We start from the raw sequence: 27,347 nt of genomic DNA on the forward strand, positions 1-27,347 counted from the left end.
AGTTGGTGGGCCTGTCTCAGAAGGGTGTGGAACCCATTGAAGATAGAAGCTGACTAACAGGGGGAAGCGGATCACTGCAGGAAGACCTGGAGGTTTCATAGCGCAGGTCCAGCGTCCGTCTGCTTTCGATTTCCTGATTGTGACGTAACATGGCCAGCTACCTGATGCTCCTCTGTCCCACTTTCGTCACGATGGACTGTGAGCCAATGTGAGCTCATTCTTTAAGTCGTTTCACCACAAGAAAAGTCACTAATGCAGAAGCTATAAGGTCAGCCTCTAAGAAGGTCTCCAGAGGGTTGGGGATTTAACTCAGTGGTAGAGCACTTGCCTAGCAAGCACAAGACCCTGGGTTCAGTCCTCAGCTCCAAAAAAAAAAAAAAAAATGAAGGTCTCCAGAGACCCTGCCCTTAGACAGTCACAGCCCATGCCCCCCTGAATATGGCAGATGTGGGCCTGTCATTTTTTTTTTAAGATTTATTTGTTATATATAAGTACACTGTAGCTGTCTTCAGACACACCAGAAAAGGGCATCAGATTCCGTTACAGATGGTTGTGAACCACCGTGTGGTTGCTGGGAATTGAACTCAGGACTTCTGGAAGAGCAGTCAGTGCTCTTAACCACTGAGCCATCTCTCCAGCCCAGGGTGTTATTTCTGATCAGCCTTTGGAAGATGCCAAGAGTTCGGTTGTATGGTTACTTTTCTCTATACCTCAGGGAAGCCAGTAGCCAGGTGAGGAGGGAGCCTGTGGAGACCTGGGGTAGAGGTGGGGGTTCAGTCTTCCCCTCTAATCCAAGCAGCTACCTAGCCCAAGGTAGCCTTTAGATGACCAAAGTCTGAAGGCCCCTAGTGCAGTCCGATGGGACTTCCTGAGAGGGCCACCCTAAAACGGTACTTGTGTGGGACCGCTCTCGTTTGTTTGAGACAGGGTTTTTCTGTGTAACCCTGGCTGTCCTAGAACTTGCTCTGTAGACCAGGCTGGCCTTGAACTTACAGAGATCCACCTGCCTTTGCCTCCAGAGTGTTGGGATTAAAGGCATGAACCACCACCACTTGGCTTGTGGCACTGCTCCTTCGAGACACTAGATTTGGGGACAAATTCTTACGCAGCAGTAGCTGACAGATACAAAAGGGAAAGCACAGAGAAGGAGCTTGATTCTGCTCCAAGGTGTCATCATTCCAGAACAGTGTCCTGACAGCAAAGTGGTTCTAACCTAAGAACCTGGGTCAGAGAAGCCTGACCGTCCACACTTAGGAAGCATGTCCTGAGAAAAAGAGCTGCAGCCCATTCACAGGGTCTGAAGAAGGCTCGGTAACAGTGTGGAGTGCTGTAGCTAACTGCTGAAACAGAAGAGGATGTTTTTATAGCACCCCCTAGACACACACACACACACACACACACACACACACACACACACACACACACACCAAGCTCACGTCTACCCAGAGACAGTGCACCAGCCAGGACATAAATACTGGAGTGTTGGAGGCAATGTGACTTGTGGGGCTCTACCCTGGGCTGGCTTCACAGCCCCCACAATATCCACACACCAGCAAAAGCAAGTGCGTTTCCTCCGAGCCTTGTCCCTCTGGGGTAAGCTGCACCTTTTAAAGATGGTGGCACATTTTACTTTGGTGATCTCGCACTCGGAATCTATTCTGGGGAAATAAGTGCATAGCAGATCCTCTTCATCATGGCATCCAAAATGGAAAATGACCCGAAAGCCTGTGAATAGGAGCTGCGCCTGGTGTCACCTCCAGCCTTGGGAAGGAAGGCATCTCCCTGTCTAGATGAAATTTAAACCCATGTTTTCAAACCAATCTCCTCAAAGCCCATGATTCAGCATCAAGTGATCAAAATGGTGCCCTGTGCTCGCCCAGCCCTGTGCACACGTCCCGCCCAGACTCAGACTCATGGTGGACGGTCTGTGAGGGATATTATACTCTTCAAAACTCTCTCTCTCTCTCTCTCTCTCTCTCTCTCTCTCTCTCTCTCTGTGTGTGTGTGTGTGTGTGTGTGTGTGTAATCACTCTAGGCCTACTTTAAAGGCACAGATCTTGGAAGAAACCTGTCATTTTTTTGAGCCCCTAGTTGAAAGGACAACATAAACCCCATTTGTCTCCATTTAAAGACCAGGCCTGATTTTGAAAAGAAGACCATAGGCACTGTCTCCAGGAACAGACCATAAAAATCCAGAAGGTCATAAACCCCCTTCCCAAAGAACAGCCGGGGGGGATAACCACAAAAATGGGGAAATATCTTATCTCAGGATGGGCCATCTGCACTGGGCAGTCCTACCTTATGCTATGGTTAAACATTCATGACAGAGGAATGCAAACCACTGATCATCTGTGACCCCCTAGCACCCACCAGGGAAATTTTAGATTACCTAATCCTTCTAGAGAGCCCCCCCCCAAATGCCCTATAAGAAGGCCTGCATTCCTCTGTCTGGGGTCACCATTTCAAAAAATGGTTGACTCCTGCATGCTGGTTGTTTCTGCAGAATAAATGCTCTTTGTCCTTGCCTACTCTCTGAGTCTGGGGCTTTCCTTCAGTGATTTTTGGACCTTTACACTGATGTTGTGTCTCCTGCCTGGTCTGTCATCCGATGATGCACTGGACTTCTAATGCCCACATGGTGATGCCCGCCGCATGGTCTGCTGGAGACCTGCTCACTTAGCACAGCCAGCACTCCCCCATGACAGAGCCTGTGTCACCCTTCCTGTCCTTGGCTCCCTCTAGACAGAGCAGGGAGGCACTGCCCCAGCAAATGGGGTGTTAAGCAAAGCCTTCACCTTGCTTCAGTACCTTTCCCCTGGTGGCTCTAAACGCCTTGCAGACAAGGACACCCATGAGGGTCTCCTATACCACATGAATTTAAATATCAAAACCAGAGGGAAAGTCTCACTGTGGCCTAGAAACAGGGCCTGGGATGAGTAAGGAGGGAAGCACGAGCCGGGGTCCTGCAGGTGGAAGCTGCCTGTGCGAGGAGCCTGGCAGACCCTGCAGGGCTCTCCTCATGATGACCGAGTTCTTCCTGGGAACATGAACTGCTACATGAACTTCCCAACTGCGGTACCAACCAGGAAGGTGTCATGCATCCAGTACCTCAAGAAAGTACCCAACTCTGCCAGGAGGACTGTCACTCAGGGCTACCTGGGACCCTATCTGTGAGAATATCACCTTCGTCCCTAGTGACCTCCCAAAGCAGAATACCAATGATTATTTTACTAAGGCCTACATGTGAGAAGGAAGGAGGCACGGATGGTGAGAACTAGCTTGGTCACCCAGACTGAGATGTCCCACCTGTGCACTGAAGCTCCCTCTATTAGCTGGTTTTGTGTGTCTACTTGACACAAGCTGGAGTTATCACAGAGGAACCTCCCTTGAGGAAATGCCTCCATGAGATCCAGCTGTAAGGCATTTTCTCAACTAGTGATCAAGTGGGGAGGGCCCAGCCCATTGTGGGTGGTGCTGTCCCTGGGCTGGTAGTCTTGGGGTCTAAAAGAGAGCAAGCTGAGCAAGCCAGGAGAAGCAAGCCAGTAAGTAACATCCCTCCATGGCCTCTGCATCAGCTCCTGCTTCCTGACCTGCTTGAGTCCCAGTCCTGACGTCCTTTGGTGTTGAACAGCCATGTGGAAGTGTAAGCTGAATAAACCTTTTCCTCCCCAACTTGCTTCTTGGTCATGATGTTTTGTGCAAGAGTAGAAACTCTAAGACACCCCCTTACCTGGGAAGTTTGGCTCTCGTCCTCCCTCAGTTCCCTGACCCAACCTGACCCTGGGTGACATCAGTGGCCTAGACACTGTCTGTGAAGTGCGTCCCCGTAAACCAAACACTGCATGAACGAGCGGGACGCTCGGCTGGTTTATTTTTGGATGACCCTGTTTCTTAGCTGCCCAGGGCCAAGGCTTTGTTTACTGCATGGGGAGAATCCTACTCTCCTACCTGTGCACCTAGGTGTCAGGGAGCCTGTCACCCTGCTCTGAGCACAGCATTTACCCCTGAAGTCTCACCCATTACCACTGTGGACCCCAAGCTTAGGGACTAGGCTGACCATGGGGAGACTGTGGCTATCTGGGTCCCCATCAGCCCAGCATGAAGCAGTACAAGAAGGTCCTTAGTGTCAGCCCTGAGCAGCCTCCTGCTCAAGCCCCTACTCAGGCCCCTGCTGTCTCCACTCTGCCTGTGTCTGTCTCACACTCTCAACTCCCCCACCTCAGCCTGGGGGATGAGCGAAAGCACCAACTTGTCCAAGTCCCCTACTGTCCCATCTAGCCCTCCGGTAACCCAGAGGCCTCCTGTGTGATATAGATGGTGTGGCTTTCAGAGGAGACAGTCTTCGAAGAGCTGTGACCTCACTCCTCCCTCCACCATCCCCCCCTTCCTCCCATACAGAAGCTAAAAATACCCCTAAATTCCCACGTGGTCTGCCCTGCCCAGCCCAGTCCAGCCCAGCGGCCTCCTTTGTGGCCCACACTTCAGCCTAAGCCCTGCCCTTTGGTCTATAGTCTCAGCAAAGGAGCCTTAATAACAGGTAAGACCAAGGGTTCTACAAGGAGGTAAGTTCCGGTTAGGCTTAGCAGAGTCCTCTACAGGCAAGGGGCTCCTGGGAGCTGAATGTGTTCAGAGAGAGAAGCCGGACTCTAGGAATGCAGCCAGAGCCACATTAGCAGGGCTGCATTAAAGCCATTGCCATTCTGCCCTTTCATCCACGAGCAGCCCTGGTAAGACTCTAAAATCCCCCTTTACCCTCCAGCCTCTGTGGAACTGCAGGACAGCAGGTGTCCACAGGTAGCTCTGAGGTCCCTTGGAGAGGTGCAGTGTGCACAGGCCTGGTTGTACCATTGTAGCTATGGTTGATAGCCAAAGAGGAATGCAAGGCCTGTCTGTGGGTGTTGCCCTGGGCACAGCACTCCCTACGTGCCTCAGCTAAAATACCGTAGCCTCAACCAGAGGCCTCCCTAAGAGGTTAGACAGATGGATTCCTGGTGGGTATGAGGGTCTTGAAGCCACCAGTCACCTGAGCTTCCTTTTGTAGGCCTAAGCCAAGGCCGTTCCTTGCAAATTCTTCTGAGTAGGTCCCTGTGCTGTAGGAAGGAGAGGGCATCAGGGATGGGGCATAGGCCTCAAGCTCCCGGCCAGCCCCATGCCACAGGCCCTGTGGTTTGCCAGTTCACTGGATAGTGCTCACCCTTGATGTCTCTGTTTTCCGGTCATCCACCAGGCTCGCCAATCCTCCACCACTGTGGTGGCTGTGTGAGGCACCTCCAGAGGGAATACACTACCGCTGTGTGGCTTTCAGCTATGAGGGACTCCTCAGAATGGTGGCCTACATTATATACCTTCCCATCTCTCCTTTCCTTCGCCCCTCCCCTTCCTGTCCCCCTTCATGCTTTTTCTTCACTCTGTTCCCGGCTTTCTTTATTTTTGTTTATTTTTGTGTGTGTGTGTTTTTTTAAAATAATTTCTCTTAATCATTAAGCTATCTTTCTAGTCCTATGAGACACTGTTGTTTTTTTTTTTGTTTTTTGTTTTTTTTTAAGATTTATTATATATAAGTACACTGTCTTCAGACACACCAGAAGAGGGCATCAGATCCCATTACAGATGGTTGTGAGCCACCATGTGGTTGCTGGGATTTGAACTCAGGACGAGCAGTCAGTGCTTTTAACCACTGAGCCATCTCATCAGCCCTGGTTCCCTTCTATCTAAAAAAGAAAATATATATATATTATGTATATAATATATATATATATATATTTTTTGCAAGGTCTCACTACATAACCCAAGCAGACCTTGAACTTGCTGGTAACCCTCCTGCCTCAGTTTTGGGATTGTAAGTGCGTCCCACTGTGACCCGTGACTGTTATCTTTGGCGGTTTTCTTAGGGTGAAATACCAGACATGCACATCGTTAGGTCTAGAAGTGGAATCTGCTGACAGGTCATGCACTCAACAGGACGGGAAGCTTCTGTGGTTACACTTTGAGTTCTATGGTTGGTTGCAAGCCAGGCTCTGAATTCAGTTGCTATCCCCTGCCCTGCCCCCCAACATCTGCTTCCTGGTTCTGTGGTCTTGGGCTGATGACTCAAACTCTCTGGATCACTTTCTCTGTGAAATACCAGTACTCAATTGGCAGAGTGCTTACACGGCTGAGTGTGAGGACAGAAAGAGGCCTGGGAAGTGGCCGTGCATAGGAGCTGCCCCAGAGGGTGACTCAAAGCCCCTTCACCCTTAGCTACTCCATCAGAAGCATAGAAAACAGGACCAGATTTGACTCAACCAAATCACCCAGCCAGCAAGTTCATGCAGACAGGCAGTAAAAACCAATGGGGTAGAGTAAAACCTAAGAACACCTCCGGTGGCCTGCCCAGCAACATGGTGCCTGAGAGAAGCCTTTTGGACTCTTGGAGCAGGTTCTCTAGCCTTGGGGATCTACACTGTGGAAGATAAGAGGCCCAGGGTTTGTATTCTCTACACGGTTCTTGGCCATGAGTAGTCTATCCCTCAGCTTCCTCCCTATAAAGTGTGAGCAACAGTTGACTTACTCATAGGGCTGAGGACCTGGGATAGAGCAGGATGTGGGATGCCCGAAGTGGCCTTCACACTGACAACACTCAGTTGGTGGGCACTTGTCAGGGGTGACATCTAGACAGTCATACAATGAATCACAGGTGGATGAGACCCGTAGCTCTCATACTTGACCCTGCTTTTCTACTTAGGTCTTCAGGGGAGCCTCAGGAACTACTTCCGGTAAAGAGGGTGAGCTACAAGAGTCTCTGTGCGCTCTGCATCATGGTGAGGAATGTAGACGACCTGGACTTCCATCTGCCTTCACACGCCCAGGACATGCTGGAAGGCCTGCAGCGTCTGCGCTCTCTGCCCAAGCTGGCGGATGTCACGCTGCTGGTTGGTGACCAGGAGCTACCCTGCCACCGCAGCCTTCTGGCGCTGAATAGCCCCTACTTCCACGCCATGTTTGCCGGAGACTTTGCTGAGAGCTTTTCGGCACGTGTGGAGCTGAGAGACGTAGAGCCGGCTGCAGTGGGGCAGCTCGTGGACTTCGTGTACACGGGCCGGTTGACCATCACTCAGAGCAACGTGGAGGCGCTCACCCGCTCCGCCTCACGCCTGCACTTCCCCACCGTACAGAAGGTCTGCGGCCGGTACCTCCAGCAGCAGTTGGACGCTACCAACTGCTTGGGCATCTGCGAGTTTGGGGAACAGCAAGGGCTGTTGGGTGTGGCTGCCAAAGCCTGGGCCTTCCTGCGGGAGAACTTTGAGGCAGTGGCCCAAGAGGATGAGTTCTTGCAGCTGCCTAGAGACCGCCTGGCCACCTGCCTGGCCAGCGACCTGCTGCAGGTACAACCGGAACAGAGTCGGCTCGAGGCCCTGCTGCGCTGGGTGCGCCATGACCCCCAGGACCGGGCCGCCTACCTGCCCGAGCTCCTCAACCTGGTGCACCTGGATGCCCTGCCTAGGCCCTGCGTGCAACAGTTGCTGGCCACAGAGCCACTGATCCAGGAGTCAGAGGCGTGTCAGGAGGCCTTGTCCCAGGGCCACAGTGCGGTGAGTGGGAGGCCGGGGCTTCCACCTAAGAAGTGGAGGAGAAGTCCCTGAGGCGCCCCCCCAATGGAGAGAAGAGTGCCCACATGCCCCATCTTGCATGGCTCCCTCCTGTAGGCTGGTCCCCTGGCAGACCATCATGCTCTGAGGACCAGGGGGAGGAGCCTAGAAGTGTCTCTATGAAGCCCATCACTGCTGGGCCTCCGTGGCAGATGCCTTTAATCTCAATACTTGGAAGGCAGAGGCAAATTAATCTCTTGAGTTTGAGGCTAGCCTGGTTTACAGAATGAGTTCTATGTGACCAGGGTTACACAGAGAAAAATCTGTCTCCAAAAACAAAAGCAAAAAACCAAACCAAAACAAAACAAAAACAAACAAACAAACAAACAAACAAACAAAAAAGCAGACCTAGTACATAGTGGAAAGGCCACCACTGGAAGGATGTGCTTGTGCTAGGGCCATCGGGCACAGGCTGGCAGTCAGGAGCGACTCCCTGGAGGAGTCCACACTGGAGCTAGGCCTTAGAGGAGACATGGGAGTTGAAAGGAGGAAGATAAAGGAAAACCATTCAGGATGTTGGATAGCTGCACAGAGGTGGGATACTGTGGGACCCAGAAGCTCTCACCAAGTACTCCTGAGGGGTTCTGACTGAACCTGTGTGGAATTTCATGCCTGCTCATGCTGCCAGTGGGCCGGCAGCAGGCAGGTCCTAAGAGAGTGACAGGCCTGGTCACCCCAAGGGTTTTCCAGAGCACTTGAGAAAGCCCTTTGTGAATACTGAGAGGTACAGCTCTCCATGGGGTGGGGGTGCGGATGGGGTGGGGGTGCGGATGGGGTGTGGTTGTTCACAGGGTAGGGGTGTGCACCACTATGTCCAGCCCGTGCAGACATGCATGCACAGGTACTCACTGATGCATATGCCCATGCATGTGTGCACACATGCCAAAGTCCACTTAGCCTCAAGCAGAGGCACTGAGAAAAGACTACACATGACCCTTGGGCTGAACAGACAACGACTCTGACCTGGCTCCTGTCCACAGGAGCCTCCTGGCCTCCCACAGAAGATGCAGGAGGTGCTGGTGGTTGTAGGAGGACGGGCGCTGGAGGAGGACGAGGAGGGTGGTGAGGAACCCAGCCCCCACACCGGGAACTTTGCTTTCTACAACACTAAGGCCAGTAAGTACCTGACATGCTTGTCCTGGGCATGAGACATGAGCCACCTTGGGGTACAGCCAGTGAGGAGTCCAGTGAAGTGGGGGTGGGGGTGGGGGCTGTCTCCAGAAGGTTGAGTTTTAGACCTTGCCAGAGTTGCAGAGGAACCTGGTGGCCATGGGGAGGAAGGTGACTCCACCTCTGATCTTTATTAGGCCCTGGGGGCTGGGACAAAAGGGCCCAGACAGAACAACTAAGGTGGATGTTCTCCTAGCCCACTGATTGCTCTAAGTTCTCCTACCCTGTGCATCCAGTGTGGGAACCAAGGCTCTAGGGGAAAATAAGAGGGTGCATCCCAGAAGAGTTTGGGTTCTGGCCCAGCTCAAACTGGGATCCAGTTTGGTCCTGGAGCAAGTCATTTAACCTCCCTGGATGTCTCTTGATTTTTCTCACCTGTGAAATGGGTTCCCCGTGATTCCCTCCCATGGTTGTAAAGGGGTCTGAGGAAGGCTATCTTACCCAGGAGAGCTCTTGGGAAAGTGCTGATGAGGGCTGGTTGGCTCCAGGGCTCAGGCAGGTCGCCAACACCACCACATCAGCTCTGGCGGGCTGGAGGAAGTCCAAGGCCAGCAGTCCAGGTCAGAGGCTTATAGTGGGGATTTGGGGTTGACGTCAGGAGAGAGCAGCTGGCTGGCAACAGTAGCCTGCCAATGGCTGGGGCATCCTCATCTTGGGGTGACACAGACATGAATCAGGGGACACTCCGTTCCTACCCATGGTGCCAGGCTCTCGGTTCACCACGAACCCTAGAATTCTACATGTTCCCAAAGTGTCCTAACAGTCAACAGTCCAGGGGACTTCCCCAGGGCCTAGTCTCCCACCAACACTTGCAAGGAGTCCATTCACAGGATTTGAGTTTCCCACGCCTGTGGTCTCATGATGGTTTCTTACCAAACATTCCTCATCACTCTGTCTCTCACAATGGTGACAGCAGTGAGAATGGCTTAACAGCCACCGCTGGTGGGCATGTCCCATGCATCACACATCTCGTGCCTTTTTAAATTTGTGTTTTACACTTAATGTATATGGGGTGAGGGTGGGGGGACCTGTGTGCCGTGATGCATGGTTGGGAGTCAGAGGACAACTTGTGAGAGTCTGTTAATCTCCTCCTATCATGTGGCATCTAGGGATCAAACTCACACCATCAACCTCCATGGTGAGTGCCGTCTCTGGCCCACAGGGGCTGGGCCATGTTTGAATCCACACAACTGGCACACATGAGGTAGGATTTGGGCTCGCACTCTACCGATGCAAGGCTGGTAACCTTGAAAATGGACAGAGGCTTTGGATAGACGGCTAAATGGAGGAGTGAACACACGTGCTACTCCCTACTAATGATGCCCACACGCAGCCGCTACCTTTGGTGATGTTCATTTAGAGTCAGTGAGGTGAGCTTCAGGTCAGAGTGACAACAGCCCGCAGATCCTGGGTTATGTTTCCTATCCTCGGCCTACACTTGTCCAGTCTGGGCCCCCAGGCTGGTGCTGTGGGGGAATCCGATGAGCTGGAACACCCCAGGCTGTCTATGACCCTCTTTTCTACCCACCATTTTTGTCACTAGTGAGGAGGACGTTTCTACAGCCAGTTCCTGAAAAAGACACCAGGGCAGGTGAGGGAGTGGGGGGCCTGCAGGAGGAGCACAGCCACTCTGACCCTCCCCCTCTCTCTTCCTACCAGGGCAGTGGATGGCACTCCCAGACTTCCCTGATTACCACAAGTGGGGCTTCTCCCTGGCAACCCTCAACAGCGATGTCTACGTCACAGGTGGGTGGTCCGGGGCTTCTGGGAACACACGCCCTGATCAACTTGGTAGAACGGCAGGCCCTCAAATCAACTCTCCCACCCAATAGGATCCTGGGAGGTCTACTAAGACCTTCCAGGCCTTTCTACTCGTCTGAAAGTGAGGAATCTCCAGACGTAGAGAAGGGAGCATCAGAAACTCAAGGTCGTCCTACATAGCAAGCTCGGAGCCAGCCTGACTTGGAAGCAAGCAAAAACCAAATTAATCTGAAAAGAAATAAATAAGTTAGAAAAAACAAACAAGCCGGAGTCCAGTGACAAGTGCTAGGAGCCACCACCATATGTACTGAATTTCTCTCTGACAGGTGGCTCACGGGGCACCAAAACAGATACCTGGTCGACCACCCAAGCCTGGTGCTTCCCACTGAAGGAAGCTGTCTGGAAGCCTGTGGCACCCATGCTGAAGGCCCGAACGAACCATGCCAGCACAGCACTGAATGGAGAGATCTATGCCATCGGTGGTGAGTCCTTCCTCCCTATCACTACCTTGTTCCTAGAGCCACAGGTCCCCAACCCATGTCATCACTGGATGCTACCAGGGAGAGCTCTCTCCTTTTGGGGGACACTGAGTCCCAGATAGTTCTTAGAACCCCTGGCTGGGGCATCCTGGGTAGCAAGGAACTAGGTAGCCCCTCTTTGCCTATCCTGCCTTAGGGTCAGCAGGAATGATCATACACACCCAGGAACTAGGGACTCAGCCCTCAGTTCAGAGTCAATGCAAGCCTCTGAGGTAAATGACCCACAGTAACCCCTGTGCTGCTATCGGCCTCAGGCTTCATCATCCAGACAACCCGGTGCCAGCTATGAATATTAAAATACGACCCACAGGCAGCCTGGAAGCCACTTCTAATGTGTAACAGTTGTATGTGTGTATGTGTGTGGGGTGACTCCTCTTCTCAAAAAATTGCTGTGTTCCTCACCAGAAAGCAAAGAACATACATGCCCTCCAAGTCCCAGGCACCTTGGGGTCCCCAGGGTTTCATGCAAGCTTAGACTAGGAAACATGTCTCCCCCATAATAAGTTCTCACCATTGGCATACCTGTTCCACTGGGGGCTATCACTGTAGTCTTATGCCTTACAACCTGTTCTCCCAGAAGTGGCCCTAGGGACCAGTGTCCAGCATTCCACCTGCATCCCACCTCTTGGTGTGGTCTTGGGTAAGCCCTGCTGCCTATGAATGGGACCCAGGTCACAGAATCCCAAGGTCCTACCTCCTTCATTCACCCCCACTTCCTGGGTCTCTAGAGCCACCCCTGCTCCCTTTGAATGTCCAGACCCTAAGCTTCCAGGACCCTCTCCTATTCCTCAGCCCCCGTGCCCAACTCCTACCAGTTAAGACCTCCCCCCACAGGCACCGCCCTGGACGCAGTAGAAGTAGAGCGTTACGATCCCTATACCGACAGTTGGGCTCCTGTCCGTCCGGCCCTCAAGTATGTCAGCAACTTCTCGGCTGCCAGCTGCCAGGGCCGCCTCTACCTGGTGGGCTCCAGTGCCTGCAAGTACAACATGCTGGCTCTCCAGTGCTACAGCCCTGTGACAGGTAGGAAGGCCTCCCTGGTGGCCTGTACTCCTGAGGTGACAAGCTCCAGCGGTTGGGGGTGGGGGAGGCTATTGTTTCTGGACCTGACAGAAGAGAACCCCATGGGGAAATGTGGGTTAGACAGATGCAGAGGCTCAGGGGCTGCCAGCAGTCTGTGGGAATGAGGTGTAACTTTTCCCAGTGAGGAACCATCCCCTCCTCCTGGTGAAGTTATCCATCCACGTGTTCTGCAGATGTCTGGAGTGTTATTGCGTCACCTTTCCTGCCCAAGTACCTGTCCTCTCCACGCTGTGCTGCTCTCAATGGAGCCCTGTATCTCATCGGTGACAACACTAAGAAGGTCTACGTGTATGACCCGGGGGCCAACCTCTGGCAGAAGGTGAGCCACCCCAGGTTTCCCTCTATCTGCCCCCTGGTGGAGCCTAGCTGAACTCCTGACACCCGAGAGATGCGACAAAATGGAGGTGTGTGCGGAGTGCCCGGGTGGCCAACAGAGGACTGAGGCAAGCCTGCAGACTTTCTGTAGAAGAGAGGGCTGCCACAGTGTCAGTGGTGACAGAGACACAGACAATGACTGCGGGTCACTCTCAGATCTCTTTCCCTTGAGCTCTTGTCTTCATTCTCCGGGATCCAATCCATGCTTAGTGCTGAGTGCCTCTGGGGCAGCCATGGACGGACCGAAAGGGAGAATCATTTGTTAACCAGGAGGTAGTGAGTGTCCCACTCCACGGGAGATCGAGTTGATCCTGTGCTAAGACTGAGGAGCAGCCGTCTCCCCAGTACCATTCTGCCTTGCCCCTGTCTTCAGTCCCAGGAGAGGGTGAGAATTGAGCTTGACCAGATGCCAGTCCGGGGACCCAGAGCCCTGGTCTTTCTCCTCAGTTCTAAGCTGGTTGTTCTGGGTCAGTCACCTACTTTGATTCTCAGTCCCAGGAGCCTGATAGTGTTCCCATCCATCCCCAGTCACCAGTCAGCCTGGTGATGGCAGCCCCACTGTGTGTTCTTGCCCACGGTCACTGGAATCCCCATCACAGTAGTCAAGCCGGGGCAGAGCAGGCGCTGCCAAGGTGCTGCTTCTTCCTTGAGCCTCTCAGCTGAGCCACAGCTGGGCTGGGCTCCCAGTAGTGTGGGTGCTACTTGGACTCTGTGGGTCATCAGGCAGGGTAACTGCCTGCCGTCACCTTCATGTGGAGGCAGCACCAGCCTTTTCGGGTACATGTGTCTGCCCCAAGAGAGAGTTACAAAGGAGCCAAGGCTCAACCCAGACCCCATTTGGAGGCAGCTCTGGGCTCAGACCTCAGCACCCTACTTGGATCCTGTGGCTCTAGGGCCCAAAGGAGCCACCCTGTTAGATGTAGGTTGGAGAGAGACCAGGGCCTCGCTGGCAAAGAGAACCAGATATAACCACAGTGAGCAGTGATGAGCTCTGGGCTTCAAGGTCACATGGTGGTCCCCAACCCCACCAGGGACATCCTTGTTTCTACCCTCCAGTTGCCCGCCGGCCACTGATAATTGCCTTCCACAGGTGCAGTCTCAGCACAGCCTACACGAGAACGGCGCATTAGTGCCTCTGGGCGACCTGCTGTATGTGACAGGTGGCCGCTGGCAAGGCATGGATGGAGACTACCACGTGGAGATGGAGGCCTATGACACTGTGAGAGACGCCTGGGCCCGCCACGGCTCCCTACCCCGTCTCTGGCTCTACCATGGGGCATCTACCATCTTTCTGGACATCTCCAAGTGGACGCAGCCCTTCAGCCCCACTGCCCCTCGGGAGCACTAGGGAGCACTCTGCTCCTAGTTGTCCTGCAGAATGTCACCCCTATGCTTGTCCTCTGACTACTGTGAATTGCTGCCCCCTCCAGGGCATGAGCTGGGCTCAGTATCAGATGGCACAGCTCTGGAGGCTACCAACTTTGCCACCAGTTGTAAGGGTGAGACCCTGATACTCAACTCACAGTGGGGGAGAGAGCTCTGCTGTCCCTGGAGACGTCAGAGAAAGCTGAGGGGTCCTGGACTACACCCTCAGAGAAAACAGACCCCTTGGTGGCAGCTCTTCTTGTTCTATCCAGCTGTGGTTTGCAGGGAAGCTGTGCAAATGAGGAGTTAAAATGGAACATCCAGAACTCTGAGCCAGGGCCTCGAGCTTGGATACCCACCCTAGAGCATGCCGCAACCTGCTCTTTGACCATGCCCACAGCTTCCTCTCTCTCCTCTTTCCTCAGATTCCACATTCACCCTGCATGGGGTGGTTGGATGAAAGCCAGGCTCTCCCCATCTCTAGCCTCTGTGTGTTGACACTGTGTTTACATAGCTGCTTCTGGGATGAAGGTGGTCCTGCCCTACCACGGGTACCTCTGACACCAGGAAAGCAGCCCCCGAAGAGACACTAGGAAGGCAGGGGATGCTGTACAGGACAGGAGAGTGGTTCTCAGCCTTCCTAGTGTTGCAATCCTTGAATACAGTCCCTCATGCTGTGGTGACCTCTGAACATAAAATTGTCTTCATTGTTCCTTCATAACAGTAATTTTGCTACTGTTGCGACTGTAAATATCTGATATGCAGAATATCTGATAAACAAGTAAATATCTGATATGCGGGATATTTCACACCTGACCCCTCGCCCTGGTCTGCAGGGATTCCGGCGGGTGTGGGTGGATGGGTGGGTCAGAAGCTTGCGTGGGTGGGTGGGTGGGTCAGAAGCTTGAGTGGGTGGGTGGGTGGGTCAGAAGCTTGCGTGGGTGGGTGGGTGGGTCAGAAGCTTGCGTGGGTGGGTGGGTGGGTCAGAAGCTTGCTTCCAGTGGTCTGCTGAGGTGGAGTGGAGCTAATGGATTCTGCTGTCAGTCACGATATGATTTGGCGTGACTCAGACCATGGTCTCATGAGGTCGTGCGTTTTTCAGTCTCTACATCTTCTCTGTGTGCCTCTTTTCCTCTCTTTGTCCCTACCCCTCTCGCTCTCATTTAGACAAGGCACCAGATTTGTAAGCAGACAAACAATAAAGGACTCTCACTGTGTGTGAGCAGCATGCTGTGTCTGCTACAGACTGTTGAGGATCTAGACTGCAGATTAGGAGTTGGTCTGGCCAACACCAGCTACTATCCCACTGAGGCCCTGAGTGGCCCCCGGCCCCCTTTACGTGTGGACTTCTTCTCTAGGACCAACCCAGGGGCTCAGAATGGTTCCCGATACCACTGGGGTCTGAGGACAGGACTCCTGTCTGCCCTGATTTTGCAAGTCTAGATTCACTTTGATCCCAGACCTGACTTCATGCCTATCTTTCAGACCATTGAACCAACTCAGAAATCAAATAGGGCAGGGGGTAGAAGTGTTACTTTTAAGAGGACAGAACTCAGACCTGGACTCTAAATGTTCCCGTGGTGTCAGGGTTTGAATAAGAGTTGGTCCCCCCATAGGTTCATATATATTGAGTGCTTAGTCATCAGGAAGTGGAACTGTTTGAAAGGATTAGAAGGATTAGGGGTGTGGCTTGTTGGAGAAAGTATGTTACTAGAGGTGGGCTTTGAGGTTTCAAAAGCCTATCTCATACCAGGCCCGGTCTCTCTCAGCCTGCAGATCAGGATGTGTTTCCCTGTGCATGCTATCCTGGGGCTGTCCAAAGGCAAAGGTTGAAAGGGTGAAGCTGACTTCAATCAGGAACAGGGAGTTGGGAAGGCCACACATACCTGGACGAGTGTGAGTGAGGGAAGTCCTGGACTAGAGAGAGACATGGTTCTTAGCTTGCAGCATTGTGCCTCATCTGGTCATTCTGGGGTCAGTGGCATAGTTGGTGTTCCAAGAGGAAAGGTCTTCCAGCCAGGGATCTGGAAGTCTAATAAAGTCTCCAAGTGGGGACCAGCTTCAAGGGTGTCCAGCTGGTGGAGGTGAGCTGTGGAAATGCCAGGAGCTCACAACAATAGGGTATTCTGACCACCACCAGCTTCTAGGGACCAGAGAAGAGGCAGATGCTGACTCAAGATGGTGCTGAGAGAGAGTACAGCTTTAACTACAGTGTCTGGTGTGTGTGTGTGTGTGTGTGTGTGTGTGTGTGTGTGTGTGTGAGAGAGAGAGAGAGAGAGAGAGAGAGAGAGAGAGAGAAAGACAGAGAGAGAGAGAGAGAGAGAGAGAGAGAGAGAGAGATCTCTAACTCTACTGTCCCCATTTCCAGCCAGCAACCTGACAAACACCCAATGACCAGAACCTAGGGAGGGAAGACAAAATACTAGCAGAGTCCACTAAAGCCACCCTGGGGGCACAAAGTGAGCAGGCAAAGGGATACAGCCACCAGCATAATACACAGACACTGGAACACACCAGGCACTCAGGAGATCCTTCTGTAATGCAGGGGACAGACATAAGGCACCCCAAGAATCATACCCTAGAATCCTTAGGGAAATAAGGCCTCAGACATTTGAAGCTCGTGAGGACTTCTAGTTAGGATATAGAGTGCTCAGTAGACATAGAGCCTACAGGAGGACCCAGAGGCTACAGGAGCAGCTGGATCCCTCGGAGCCCTCCAACCCGTCAGGAGAGCCCTCAGACCCTGCAGGAGCACTCAGAGCCCGAGAGTACTTGAGTCTCCATGCCTCAGTCAGTGTTCTAATTCTGTGAAGAGACACCATGACCAAATCAATTCCTTTTTTAAAGATTCACTTATTTATTTTACTTATGAGTACACTGTAGCTGTCTTCAGACACACCAGAAGAGGGCATCGGATCCCATCACAGATGGTTGTGAGCCACCAAGTGGTTGCTGGGAATTGAACTCAGGACCTCTGGAAGAGCAGTCAGTGCTCTTAACTGCCGAGCCATCTCTCCAGCCCTGACCAAGGCAATTCTTACAGAAAAAGGCCTTTAATTGGGGACTTACGTACAGTTTCATAGGTTTAGTCTCTTAGCACCGTGGTAGTGAGCACTGTGTCATTCATGGTGCTAGAGCTTATCTGAGAGTTACATCCTGATCTGCAGGCTGAGAGACTGGGCCTGCCATGGGTTTTTGAAACCTCAAAGCCCACCCCCAGTAACACACGTCCTCTAACAAGGCCACACCCCCTAATCCTTCTAATCCTTTCAAACCGTTCAACTTCCTGATGACTAAGCACTCGATATATTTGAGTCCATGGGGCTGTTCTTACTCAAACCACCATATCCTAGGAGCACTCAGAGAGGTCCCATAGGAGCACCCAGACCCTACAGAGCTGCTGACTGCAAGACATGATAACTGGGCCCTGATATGCTTTTGATTAGTGACTCCTTGATGCTCCCAAGCTCTACCTCCCATTTTCCTCATTCATATGTTAGGGACAGTCACGTGATCTGAATGCCAATTGTCCATCCATGTGCAAGACATAGCAAATGACACTGTGGCTATCTGCAGGTACCCTAGAGGCCACACAGATAGTCAGTCTCAGGCAGGTTCCCATTGTCTTTGACTAAAGGGAGATTTCATGCCCATGACCTCATCAGCCTATGGCCTTCCTTTGAAGAAAGAGGGACACGGGGAAAGCTTGGCCCATTGAACTGCCAGGAACCTGGGTCAAGGCCATGACATGAAGGCCCAGGAATGAGGATTAGATTTCTGCCACGCCAGAAGGCACAGTGGAGGTCACTCATCGCTTTGCCTGCCCCATCCTACTCGTGCAGCACTTTCACTCAGACACAGGCACCACCCTCAAGGGTCCCACTTCTGAATAGGAGACACTGTTCCTTCAAGGTTGTGGGCCCTGTGTTTAGTGGCCTGTGGGCTTTGCTGTGCACTCCTGTCTTCCTGAGGACCTTGTTTTCAAACGGGACCCTGCAAACATACAGGAGCCTTTCCTGAAAGGCTAGAGTTCTGGGGCCATACGCCTGAACTGGACTGCGTCATTACCTTGAGCTAGGGCCCAGGAAGCTATGCCAGTACCAGAACTGATTGGATCTGGGCCCTCTGGAAGAACCCATGACATCACTAGGACAGTCCGTTGTTTGGGGAAAATAACTACTTTCACATGGCAACAGATCTGTTTGTCAGCGCTGCAGCTGGGGCCCTCACTATGAACGGAGTAGGGTCACTTGACATCTTAGGGTCATGCTCCCCAAATCAAGTCCCTTCTTTGGATTCCCTCTTTTAGCCTTTAGGGGCACCTGTACTCACATAAATGCTTGTGCACACAACTTAAGATTAAAACAAATCAAGCAAGCAAGCAAACAAAAAAATAACCGAGAGACCCAGGTGTGCTGTTTTATCTCGAGCCAACGTAATGACAGTAGCCCAAGGCAGAGTGGGTCTGCCTCTTTGGAGGAGAGCCACCCAGATGAGGCCTTCAGGGTTTGCCACACCTATCCTGGTTGAATGCCCTGTGGTGGTCAGAGGGCAGTCTGAACTCCTTCTGCCCCCATACCTGGCTTAGGACATCAGAGGGATCTGTCCTTTCAGCCAGGCTGGGTCAGCTCTTTGTAGCTGCTAGTGGCAGACTCAGTAGCTGGAACCCGAGAGGCCCCAGCAGTGTAGGTACATCCTGAATGGGGAAGAGCAGGAAAACCTTACAAGAGCTCCAGGTTCTCCAGCTTGAAAAGGAGGAGTCATGAGGTCCACCATACTCTAACATACTCAACCTGTTATCAAGGCCTGGAACCAGGAGAATAGAAGGGGCGGGCCTGGGGGCTCAGAAGATGCACAGAGTGGTGAAGTGGGTGTCTTCAGAGAAAAGGGGTCTTAGAGAGCCACGGGTGCAGGACTAGGAGAGGAGACACTGACCCTGGGCTTCTCTAGGGCTGATGCAAGCAGCAAGCAGAGGCGTGCACGGACTGGATCCGGCGCCCGCCTCCTCTTGGGGGTCCCCTGTGCCTGCAGAGCGCACCCTAGCCACGAGGGGGCGATGACAGTGAGGGCGGCGCGCGCGAGGCGGGGGATTCAAGCGCGTTATAAGGCGCCGACCTGACCAGCCCTGCTTGTTGCTGCCGCCGCCGCCAGCATGGCCTCGACCCGCAGCCCCGGTGGAGCGCGCACGCTGCTCGCCTGCGCCAGCCTGCTCGCCGCCATGGGCCTCGGTGTCCCGGAGTCCGCCGAGCCCGTGGGAACCCAAGCACGACCGCAGCCACCCGGGACCGAGCTGCCCGCCCCGCCAGCCCACAGCCCGCCGGTAAGACGCAGCTGAGCCCCACATCTTTCTGTCTCAGGGGTCCCGAGACGGTGAGAAGGTGGTACCCCTTGCTGCTCAGTGTCCAACACTGGGGATACGCCTCTCTCAGGAGCTCAGTGAAACCCAGGGTTGGGTGGATGTGCCCTCTGTACTGTGGCTTTGGCGGCAGAATTCCACTAGGCCAGTAGGAGAAATTGGGAAAGGTGTGAAATGCAGTTAACTTGCTCCTCGTGAAATCGGAAGGCTAATGGGAGAGCAGGGCTCTCAGATCTAGTTCCTTTTTGTTAGGTGACTGCGTCTGGGAAAGGAGTGATGTAACCAGCCGCTGCCTCTTCCCTCCCAGGATCTCCACCTGAACTGCTGGGGTGGAGACGCAGACTGGGGAGGGTGTGGCCAGAGGCCTGGGGAGGGCGGATTGGTAGCCTTCATTGGAGCGGGTCAGTCCTGTTGGTGAGGGCTCATAGAAGAGTTTCGTGTCTAGTTGTTCGCACAGGCTGTGGGCCAGGCACAAGGAAACCCCAGGCTAGAACTCTTCTGTCCTCAGCTTCTCAGGGACCAACAAAACATCCACTAAGAGGGGGCGACGGCAGTGAGGGCGGTGCGCGCGCGAGGCGGGGTGGGGGGGTGGGGGGGAGATTCAAGCGCCTTATAAGGCGCCGACCTGACCAGCCCCGCTCCCTGGGCCCCCTCTGCAAGGTATCACTGGGCCCTTCCACTATTCCATTTCTACCTCAGCCAGCTGCCTCCTTCGGTCGTAGTACAAATGTACGTCGCTGTTGTTGGCGGCCTCCCCCCTAACCCAGTCATCAGCCTTCAAAACATTAAAGAGGTTACATCATAGTCATCAGGAAGTGGGGAGTAGGCCGGAACTTCCCAGGGCAGTTTTGGCCTTGGGCCCTCTTTGGATGTGTCAAGGTGTCACCCAGCTCCCACTCCAACTCCTGGAGCCCTGGACTAACATGGCTCCATGTTTTTTCAGTGCTGCCCTCAAGCCAACAGTGATCTGAGTCCACACACAGGCTATTGGTCCCCTGGAAGGGTCAGTACACTTGTCCTGACCTGTGATGGAAAACATTCCATCATGGTTTCCACTGAGGGCATCAGAACACCAAGAAGCATAGTGGCCTCCATCTTCCCAGCACAGCAGCCTGGCCCATGACCTAGGAGACACCAGTTTGGGTAGTTCTGAGATTCTGGGCCTTTCTCTCAGACACTGGAGTCTGTGCCCATGACTTCTTTTAAGGCCTCTTGAACCTTTGCCTTCCTAGTTTGTAGCCCTACATGGGACCCAGACCATTGAGGTCCACTGACCTTGGCTCCTTGGGCTAGTGTTTTAGAAGTGCTGAGGAAGGAAAATGTCCCATGCAGTGACCTGACCCCTCTGACCCACCCCTCCCCATGACCTATGACCACAGTGTCCCTGAGGCTGGTCCTCTTGATACTTCTGACTGTGGGGAGGGACAAAAGGACCTGTTGTCAACCAGTATGTACATATTTATAGTCACCCTGCCTAAGCATCTGTGGGTGCCGTGACTGTCAAGGACAGTGACTCTCAAGGAAGAGCAGGACGATCCTATAGCACCTGCTCTGGAGCCTCATCCCCACCTTCCTGTAGCCTCGGCTCTCCCCCTCCACGGGCTGGGGACGGGTGCGACACTACCTCCAAGAACACAGGTCACAAGGGCCAGGTGCTACCAAGCAAACCAACCGTGACCGGCTGTTCTAGGAACCCACCATTGCGCATGCGCACAGCGTGGATCCCCGGGATGCCTGGATGCTGTTTGTCAAGCAGAGTGACAAGGGCATCAACAGTAAGAAGAGGAGCAGGACCAAAGCCAGGAGGCTGAAGGTGAGCGGCTTGTGCCCACCACCCTCACGAGCTCCCCCAACAGCAGATGCCATAGAAAAAAACAAAACAAAACACAGAACCAAGTATGCAGCCAGGGGTCCAGTGAGTCGGGAGTTAGGAGCCCCATACCCTTCACTCCATACTCTCAGGATGCCAGGTCCTCCCTAGATTTTCCTTCATGGCAGAGGGAGAGGCTTGCCCAACATCTGCTTAGGATGCTGTGATACAGGGTGGGAGCCTCTCGGTATGGCCCTGGCCTGGTGCTTGGACTTGATGGATGACTCGTGCATTGAGTTCCTCTAAGTAACTCTGGATCAAGGCTGGGCTTCACTGTGTATTGGGTTTCTCTATGGAGGGTCAGCCTTACCTGCCCAGGATCTGACCCACTGGGCCTGAGAGGGTCCGCCCAGCACCCTTAGGCCACTTGGCCTTGCTCAGGCTTCTCTATGCAGGAGCTCGTCTCCTTTTCTTAGGTTCTGACCCAGAACACTATAAACTCTTTCAGGGGGCCCAGAAACAAGTTCTGGGCCAAGTGCAGTGAAGACTTGCTGTTATGTCCCATGTTGGACTGAGGAACAAGTCCCCAGAAGCAACCTGGGGTGGCCCTTTATCTGGGTATTACATCCAGAGATCCTTGCTTGATGACAGAGGAGTATGAGAGCCCTGAGGACCTCCATCAAGGAGGGAAGAGCCCACAGCCAACGTGGGCGCTTTCCTGCCTGCCTCGCTGTAGGACCCGGCAGGGGTCACCCATGCCCTCCCCTCAATTGTTCTTAACACGTACCTTCCCTTCCAGCTTGGCCTGCCAGGACCCCCAGGGCCACCAGGTCCTCAGGGTCCCCCAGGCCCCTTTATCCCATCTGAGGTTCTGCTGAAGGAGTTCCAGTTGTTGTTGAAAGGTAAGGGTGCCACCCTGTGGGCACATGCTCTGGTGTGGGCTTGGACCACCTCTAAGAGGGTAGACTTCAGGACCCAGCAAACACCTGCTATGTTGGTTGGCAGCCCTACCTGCCATGGGGTGGGACTGTGAATGGGAGAATGTAGCAGGTAGAAGCCTCAGGGGGAGAGGCTTTTTATTGGTCTTCTCTGTGGACCAGCCCTGCAGCCCTCTGCTGGGGAGAGGCTGTCACTATCTTCTGCAATTGACTGTACCATGGAGAACTACTAGGATCCCTTTCCCTGCTTCCACGACACAGCTTGTTTAGTTTTTAATAAGCCTCCAGAGGGTGACGAACCTTTGTGTTTCTTCCAGTGTAGCCACAATAGGTATTTATATACAACTTTTTCCAAAACTACGGGTATGAGGTTAGAGAACAAGGGTGCTGGGTGCTGGATATGCACCTGCTGGAGCTTGTGCCAGATGGTGTGAAGGGAAACTGGCAGCTGCTAGGTCAAGCAGCAATGTCCCCAGGACCGCCCGTCTCAGTCTCCATGCTCTAAGGCTACGGGGCTGATGAGCAGAGCTTTGCATCAGGTGCGGTACGGCAGCGAGAGAGCACGGAGCACTGCACCAGGGATCTCACTACACCAGCCTCGGGCGGCCCTTCCCGTGACCCAGTCACCCAGGAGCTTGAGAGCCAGGACCAAGGGGCAGTATTGGCACTGCTGGCAGCTACCTTGGCCCAGAGCCCGCGGGCACCACGTGTAGAGGCCGCGTTCCACTGTCGCTTGCGCCGGGATGTGCAGGTGGAGCGGCGAGCACTGCATGAGCTCGGAGTCTACTACCTGGTGAGTGGGGACACAGCTGGCTGGGCAGAGCAGGGTGGGACCTACGGTGACCTCATCTGTGTGCTCTGTAGCCCGAAGTTGAGGGAGCCTTCCGCCGGGGCCCAGGCTTGAACCTGACCAGTGGCCAGTACACTGCACCCGTGGCTGGCTTCTATGCGCTCGCTGCCACTCTTCACGTGGGTGAGGTCCGGGGCCTGGTGATGGGAGGGACCACCCACTGCCCTGGCCCTGCCAGGGTGCGCGAACCACCATGACCTGTCCTCCCCCGCAGCACTCACCAAGCAGCCAAGAAAGGGACCACCACAACCCCGGGACCGTCTGCGCCTGCTGATCTGCATCCAGTCTCTCTGCCAGCACAACGCGTGAGTGGGCGCTGCAGACTGGCCCTCCCTTTCTAGTGTAAAGGCCTTCTCCCTGTCTACTACCACTGGGGGATGGAGGACCTCCACCCCATCTTACCCTAACTCCTTCCAAGGACTCATGAGACAGGCCCTTCCTGATTCCAAGACTCTCATTCAGAGGACAGAAGGAGAGCCCTATCTGCAGGGGCCTTTGCAGAATTCCCTAAGCCCTTCTTTGGTTATTCTCCCACTTCTTACCTGCAAACTTACCCTGAAGACTTCTATTGCTTATTGCTGGCGGTGTCCACCCCGCGCGCCACATTCAGCCCATGAGAACAGGGACTGTGACCATCTGCCTGGTACCTGGAATGAAGGCCAGGCACAGGGCAGGTACCCTGCATAGTTGGAGGAGGTGTGAATGAATAGGGGATGTCTCAGACTTAGGCTGGCTTTGGACTTCCTGAATCTTGTTTTCTGTCACCTGCTACCTCCCATCTTGGTTTTCCATCGGAGAACCAGGCCTTTGTGGCCTTGCATGGTTTGGGCCTTTTCTGTCTTTCCTCCTGAGGACCCAGGTTCAAGCACCGCCTCCTAGAGATGATGGCTCTGGGCCTAGCACTTTCCTGCTTATGGTGTTGACCCCTGAATGAGTGCTGCTGAGTGCAGAGTAAAGCTGGTGAGGCCTAGGGTCAGGCTGACCCTCTTTCTGCCTTGGATGCAGCTCCCTGGAGACTGTGATGGGGCTGGAGAATAGCAGTGAGCTCTTCACCATCTCAGTGAATGGTGTCCTCTATCTACAGGTATGTGGGGCTGTGCTGACCGTGTAGGTAGATTTGGGGGGTGTTGGTAGGTGTTCACGGCTATCAGCATAGCACCCTGAGGAAACACCCAAGTGCTGATGCTGGCTTGAGGAGAGTCGAGCTTCAGGTCCCATTCTCCCTCCAACTCCTGTCCCCCCCAGTCTGTATTGTGAGGCTATAGTCTCACTTTCAGACCTTTCAAGAATCCGATAATGTGGCAGACAGGTGCTTCCAGCCATCCATGGTCAGGAGGGTGGGCACAAAATTTGATGAGGCCTGAGCCCCTGGGACTGTGGGAGGCACAGACAGCTATATTCTCAGTGGAACCTCAGTGACGGTCTCTTTTGTCTCTGTGGTTGGGATTTACTAGAAAGGGAAGTGAAGAGGTGTGGAGCGCTCATATAGTTGTTGAGCTCCAGGGTGGGTGGCTTGGCTCCAGCCAGCTGCAATGCTGGAAGCCTGTGTTCCACTGAACTCAAAGGGGGTTGAACTACATGTGGGTCCTCAGAAGTGACTTCCCTGGGTGTCAGTCTTTATTCTGACAGTTTTCAGGGAATGTGATGCCAAGGATATGGACCACACTGGGGCCCCAGAGCAGAGTAATGCTCATGATGGCTCTGCAGGCCACAGCCTGAGACAAGGGGAACCTGCTGGCCTCGTAAACTCGACCTGAGCCCTGAGCAGGAGCTTGCTCCCATACACTGAGATGGAAACACGGGAGAACAGAATAAGAGCCAGACGTATTTGGTTTGAGTGAAAGACTATCCAGCATTGGCTACTGTGGAACTTAGGTGTGGTCTTCTCCCAGGTGGGGCAGAGCAGGCCACAGTATGGCACTACTCGTGTTGAGCGCTGCAGGCTGCCTAGCATCTCTGCTGCAGGGCCAGCCAGATACTGACACAGGCTCTTCCCTACAGACAGGACACTATACTTCTGTCTTCTTGGACAATGCCAGCGGCTCCTCCCTCACGGTACGTGGTGGCTCTCACTTCAGTGCTATCCTCCTGGGCCTGTGAGAGGCTGCTGCAGGCTCGTACCCTTACCAAGCAGCGTGGTCGATGTCTACACTGCCAAGTGACAGTGGTCCTGTGCGGAAGGAAGCCCACTGGACCTCTGCACACGCTGGCCATCACGTTACCTCCCAGCTCAGCCCCTGCACTGCTGCAGCGGTGACTGGAAGCCGGCTCTCCAGCAACTTGTGGATATTGTTCAGCCCTGCTCGGCTCTTCTGGGACCATCCAGCACACTTGGTGGCACTTGCTATATCCCCAGCTGCAGAGCGGACATCCTTGTAGTTCTATACAGGCTCGAATTCCTTCCTGTGGCCCAGCAAACCTGCCAGGCCACTCACTACCTGGGACAGCCCAGCCTACACAGGGCAGGGATATAGGGAAATGACTGTAGGTCTTTGTGCTTAAGAAGGAAGCCCAGGCCTTCTTGGGCCATACACTGTCTACCTGGGTTCCTATCCTGGAGCACTGTCTATGTCTCTGCCTACAGTACAGCCTCAGGGACCTGGGGACTTCAGGGGCCAGTGATCTTGGGCCTGGCACAGTTTCTCCTTCTGGGGTAAGCAAGATGAACTACAGGCCTCCTGGTGAGCACCCTAACACACTGGAGCTGTACTCCTGCCATACCTCTCACGGACGAGGTCATCCTTATCCTCTACCAGCAAACTTCCCAACCCCTCTGAGGCTCTGGCTCACTGGTAGGGCCCACACATTAAACAGAAGTTTGAGCATAGTTATGCACACAAGGCACCTGCTCACAAGTCCCGTCCCCACCCCCTGCCCCCGAGACTCTGTTGCAAACGGGGTGATCTGGCTGAATGGGCAGCTTGGTGATGAAGATGGCTGGGGGCTCTCCCCATGAGAAGTTGCAGGGCTGCCATCCTGCAGCTTGTTTCAGCACAGTCTTCCGGTTTTTAACGAAATGTGGGACCAGCCCCTGTGGTGGAGAGGACTGGGCCCTCCAAGTTGCATGACCTGCTGATGAAAAGGAGATGACAAGAAGCATATCCACGCCCACCAACTGCTCGGGGACCTCTCAGCTGAGCAGGAGTGCTCAGGCCCGGGATGGAGGGATAGCTGCCAGCAGGAGTGCTCAGGCCAGGGATGGAGGGATAGCTGCCGGCAGGAGTGCTCAGGCCGGGGATGGAGGGAGAGCTGTCAGTTGCTCCATCTCTCAGCTGACGCCAGGATGAGGCTGCCCATCAGAATGCCCTTCTGTAATCAGACCTGTCCCCAAATCAGGCTGCCAGCACAGAGCAACAGCTGACTGGAGGGCTGTCCGTGAGCAGGCCTAGCCTGATTCTCAGTAGGGCTGGTACCCACCCTACCAGGAAGACTCTGCTGGCCTGGGTCCTGACTCCCTGGCACTCTGATAAGGACATGAGGTGGACACACCCCACCCTTTTCTGGACTTCACTTTGTATCCAGTGGGCACAGGCATGTTAGTGACGTTATCTTCTACCCTTGAGAAAGCATATAAGCACATATCTTACCTTCCAACAAGTGTGTTACCCAGCAACTTAAAAGTATTTATTGTGTCATATTGCTAGGAGAATGTATTTATGTAAAGGATTACACAAATCCATTAACAATGAAGGGCAGACCTGAGAAGTGTGACTTCTCTTTCCAGCATAACTCACCAAAGACCATAAGGGGCAAGCTCTGGAAAGCAAGGGGGAAATGCCTTTAGTCTTGGGACTCCCACTGAAGAGAGAGGAGAGGTTCTTACTGACCAGGAAGGCCACAGTGCCAAGAGTATTCCAGACACAAGCACTTTGGGACATGGGGCACTGAATGACTCCTGGGTTGCTCTCAGAGATTGCTGAATTAAACTGTCTGGTTTTCTGATGAGTTGGTGTTCTGTTTCTGTATGCCAGGCTGGCCAGCCCTGGTCTCCGAGCAGGGTTGCTGCTTCTTATTCCTTTAAGATGGTACAGCACTTGTGCTCTTGAAGCTACTTAAAACGGATTTCAACTGCATTTATTTGGGAGGCATAGATATGGAGATCAGATGACAACCACAACAGCTTTGTGGGTGAATTTGGGTGCTTGGTAGGAAGTGCCTTTAGCGCTGAACAAGCTCACAGGGCCCACAGTGTTACTGTGAAAGGATTTTATGCCTCCTCTTTGTATGTAATATGTGCAGAGGTCAACATAGCGTGTTCCTCAGGAGTCAAGCACTTTGTTTTATGCGGACAGGATCTCACTAGGTTCCAGATACAAGGTCTGAGGATCTGCCTGTTCTTACCACTCCAGGGCTTCTACAGAAATAGGATTATAAGCCGTGTGCCACCACACCTGTCTTCTATGTGGATGCTGGAAATTAAACTCAGGAACTCACGAAAGGCAAGCACTTTCACCAAATGAGCCAACTCCAGC

The 27,347-nt window shown here is 53.6% G+C and overlaps 2 protein-coding genes across 2 annotated transcripts; both read left to right on the top strand.

The window, feature by feature from the left end:
- Nucleotides 1-4,446: 4,446 nt before the first annotated feature.
- Klhl30 (kelch-like family member 30) lies at nucleotides 4,447-14,730 on the top strand. Its single transcript, NM_001399332.1, has 8 exons — nucleotides 4,447-4,537; nucleotides 6,725-7,571; nucleotides 8,609-8,744; nucleotides 10,458-10,544; nucleotides 10,886-11,041; nucleotides 11,933-12,121; nucleotides 12,355-12,500; nucleotides 13,647-14,730. The coding sequence occupies exons 2-8, from the start codon at nucleotides 6,798-6,800 to the stop codon at nucleotides 13,902-13,904; spliced, it is 1,746 nt and encodes a 581-aa protein (NP_001386261.1). The 5' UTR covers nucleotides 4,447-4,537; nucleotides 6,725-6,797; the 3' UTR covers nucleotides 13,905-14,730.
- Nucleotides 14,731-18,950: 4,220 nt separating this feature from the next.
- On the top strand, nucleotides 18,951-26,820 carry Erfe (erythroferrone). The gene is made up of 8 exons (NM_001377080.1): nucleotides 18,951-19,241; nucleotides 20,968-21,090; nucleotides 21,887-21,989; nucleotides 22,565-22,818; nucleotides 22,890-22,998; nucleotides 23,090-23,180; nucleotides 23,881-23,959; nucleotides 24,877-26,820. Exons 1-8 carry the CDS (start codon nucleotides 19,074-19,076, stop codon nucleotides 24,973-24,975), a joined length of 1,026 nt encoding a protein of 341 aa, NP_001364009.1. The 5' UTR covers nucleotides 18,951-19,073; the 3' UTR covers nucleotides 24,976-26,820.
- Nucleotides 26,821-27,347: the final 527 nt, after the last annotated feature.

The sequence above is a fragment of the Rattus norvegicus genome, chromosome 9 (assembly GCF_021556685.1).
Source record: "Rattus norvegicus strain SHRSP/BbbUtx chromosome 9, alternate assembly SHRSP_T2T, whole genome shotgun sequence".
Lineage (NCBI taxonomy): Eukaryota > Metazoa > Chordata > Mammalia > Rodentia > Muridae > Rattus > Rattus norvegicus.

Excerpts from the sequence above, each read along its gene's own strand:
- Klhl30 (NM_001399332.1), top strand. The coding sequence starts at position 6,798 with ATGGTGAGGAATGTAGACGACCTGGACTTCCATCTGCCTTCACACGCC. Across the intron at positions 10,545-10,885 it reads CAGCGATGTCTACGTCACAG|GTGGCTCACGGGGCACCAAA; the intron begins GTGGGTGGTCCG and ends TCTCTCTGACAG. Across the intron at positions 12,501-13,646 it reads GGGCCAACCTCTGGCAGAAG|GTGCAGTCTCAGCACAGCCT; the intron begins GTGAGCCACCCC and ends TGCCTTCCACAG.
- Erfe (NM_001377080.1), top strand. The coding sequence starts at position 19,074 with ATGGCCTCGACCCGCAGCCCCGGTGGAGCGCGCACGCTGCTCGCCTGC. Across the intron at positions 19,242-20,967 it reads CGCCAGCCCACAGCCCGCCG|GAACCCACCATTGCGCATGC; the intron begins GTAAGACGCAGC and ends CGGCTGTTCTAG. Across the intron at positions 22,819-22,889 it reads AGCTCGGAGTCTACTACCTG|CCCGAAGTTGAGGGAGCCTT; the intron begins GTGAGTGGGGAC and ends TGTGCTCTGTAG.